The 3,130-nt window shown below is 41.3% G+C and overlaps 1 protein-coding gene across 1 annotated transcript in view; it reads right to left on the bottom strand.

The window, feature by feature from the left end:
- LOC102835862 (ATP-binding cassette sub-family A member 10-like) overlaps positions 1-787 on the bottom strand; it is a 106,072-nt gene extending 105,285 nt beyond the window's left edge. Inside the window, exon 1 of the mRNA XM_006833738.1 lies at positions 692-787. Coding sequence (XP_006833801.1) covers positions 692-787 — 96 coding nt within the window. The remainder of the gene's footprint in view (positions 1-691) is intronic.
- Positions 788-3,130: the final 2,343 nt, after the last annotated feature.

Raw genomic sequence — 3,130 nt, 5'->3', positions numbered from 1 at the left:
ACAAAGGCAAGAAGTGACTGGCTTACTGGCTTACAAGCTTTCAAGAGGGAGCCTAGATCCAGAGGGCATGGAAGAAGGTAGAATCTCCACTGAGTAGCATCCAATCTGTCTGGGTGGGGCTAATGAAAAGAGATGGGGATAGGTCCCTTGTGGTACAATGGTGAATAATTGTTATCAGGACTGACTGAGAGGGTTGAAAATGTAAAGTTGGACATTTTGTAGCAAAAGGAGGGCAGTGATTGACTTTGCAGTCCAGGAGTGGAGGTCCCTGGAACCATCAAGGGAGAAGAGCAGAGTGGGATCCCCTACCCCAAGAAGCAGTGATACCAGAGATGGAGGCAGAGATGATGACGTGGAGAGATGGAGCAGCCGGGGACTCTAGACCCAGAGAGAGAGAGGGGGGCTGTGTGCTGACCACCGGGGATAGGGGGACAGGCTTGCAGTTGCAGGGTATACTTTTTGGTTGGTTGATGATACATGGAGGGGATTGTAACCATGGCAATGAAATGATATATGATAGGGTGAATGTAAAGTTAATGTTCTCCCATGTAAACTATCACATAATTCACAATAAAAAAATTTAAAAACAAAAAGAATTAAAATTCAAGAGCATAAAATATCAAGAAGACATAATACTACATAATATATTTTCATTCACTAAGGATAGAAAAATAAACGTTATGAATCATACCAATAAGCTCTCTCTTTTCAGTCTCCATTTTCTAAGAAAATTCTTGCACAGAAGAGCCCATGTTTGTTGACGCATGCTTATCTCTTTCTTAACCATTTTGTCCTCTTCGTTGAGAGTATAAAGCAAATATAGCGGAGAAATAACTAGGAAAAGAAAACCAAAACAAAGTCAAGTTTAGAAAATCTTTGAAACATCCTGAAAATATAGTTTTCATATGTAACTAAGTTAATACCTGCCAAGGAGCTCTGGTAGCGTAGTGGTTATGAATCGGGCTGCAAACCTCAAGGTCAGCAGTTCGAAACTACCAGTTATTCCGTGGGAAAAAGATGAGGCTTTCTGCTCCCGTAAAGATTGACAGCCTCGGAAACCCTGGACAGGGTCGCTATGGGTCAGAACCGACTCCACGGCACATAACAACAACAACAACAATGACATTGCAGTAATACATCAACAGGTATTTATGACTATACGCTGTCCTCTCTCTCCTGACTTGTATGGCTGTAAGGGAGATTGTCTGAGAGATATCTCCTATCCCACCTTCCCTGAGTCAGTGGTCATTTCTTCCAGTTACAAATCTTAACACTGCAACAGCCCAAGCTAAATCAATGAATAAGATATTAATAGTGTTTAGAATCTACCAGACACTTTGTGTTCTACTTAGGTTGTTGTTATTAAGTGCCATCGAGTCAGTTCTGAATCACAGTGACCTTGTATGGGGGAGGGGGGTTTTCCAAGGAGCATCTGGTGAGTTTGAACTCCGACCTTGTGGTTCTAACTGACCTTGTATTCCAGGACATTAACCTACAGCACGATACCAGGACTCCCTACTTTGTTTAAAGACAAATAAAAGGTATAACAAGACTAAAACCATGTTCTAAAACCTAGAGCTATAAAGATCATCCATGAAAACATAGAAACAAACTCAGGGACTCTAATATATGGCAAAAATACACTGTCAAACATAACTGAAAACTCATAAACAGCAGAAGATAAAGTAGAAAAGTGGAACCCCTAAAAATTAGACATTAATGTTCATCATGGAGTCCTTGTCCTTTTATGGTGGTGCTGGTTAATGCGCTGGACTATGAGGTCGGTTTCAACCTCAAGGTCGTCAGTAACAAGCTCACTAGATGCTCCTCATGAACCCTATACAGCACTTAACAACCACAGCGGACATCATAAGATATTACCTAACAAGTAAAACAAGAACACACAGACTGGAAAACAGATTGTTGACAATGACATAGCAGACAAAGGATTAATCTCTAAAAATTTTATAGAAAAATTCAAGACCTTAACAAAAAAACCAAAAATATTCCAATTTTTAAAAATGGACAAACAGACACTTCAGTAAGAAGACATTCAGGCCGTCAACAAGCAAGAAGAAATGCTTGCAACTGTATATCTTAAGAACTACTTCATAAAAGGGAACCTGTGAATTTAAAGAAGAGGATTTCTTGTTATTAATGTTACTAGGTTCCGTCAAGTCAATTCTGACTCATAGCGATTCTCTGCACAACACAATGAAACTCTGGAAAGGTCGCCTGGCCCTGAGCCATCCTTACAACTGTTGTTACATTTGAGCCCATTGATGATGGCACTGTGCCAATCCATCCCATTAGGGGTCTTCCTTTTTTTCATTGACCCTACGTGTTACCAAGCATGATGTCCTTCTCCAGGGACTAGTCTGTCCTGATAACATGTGAGAGGTATGAGAGACGAAGACTCTCCATCCTAACATCTAAGTAGCATTTTGGCTGCACTTCTTCCAACACAGATTTGTTTGTTCTTCTGGCAGGCTGTAGTACTTTTAATAACTGGTGAGTTCAAACCCACCAGCCGCTTTTGGGGGGATAGGGGAGGAGAAAATGTAGCTGTCTGCTCCCATAAAAATTTACAGTCTCAGAATTCCTAAGGAGTAATTTTACCCCTGTCCTATCGGACAGCTATGAGTAGGCATCAACTTGACAGCAGTGAGTTTGATTTTTTGGGAGTCCTGGTGTGGTGCTGCAGGATAATGCGCTGGACAGCAAGGTCAGTTTGAACCTCAGAGTCAGCTGTTCAAATCCACCAGCTGCTCCTCGGAAACCCTGTACAGAGTCGCTATGATTTGGAACCGACTTGACAACACTGAATAATAACAACCACGGAGCAAAACAAAGTAAAGTAATATACTCAGTCTCGAATCCCAAAAAGCAAATTCCTCCTCTTTAAGTTCACAGGTTCATTTTTATAAAATAAGTATTAAGATATATACAGAGTTTTTTTAAGTTTTAACTAATACTGCTAGAAGGAGCTCTGGTAGCGTAGTGGTTACGAATCGGGCTGCGAACCTCAAGGTCCGCAGTTCGAAACTACCAGCTGCTCCGCAGGAGAAAGATGAGGCGATCTGCTCCCGTAAAGATGTACCGTCTCGGAAACCCTGTTCAGGGTCACTAT

This window comes from Chrysochloris asiatica, unplaced genomic scaffold (genome assembly GCF_000296735.1).
Source record: "Chrysochloris asiatica unplaced genomic scaffold, ChrAsi1.0 scaffold00007, whole genome shotgun sequence".
Taxonomy (NCBI): domain Eukaryota; kingdom Metazoa; phylum Chordata; class Mammalia; order Afrosoricida; family Chrysochloridae; genus Chrysochloris; species Chrysochloris asiatica.
This window is presented reverse-complemented; position numbering and strand designations above follow the sequence as displayed.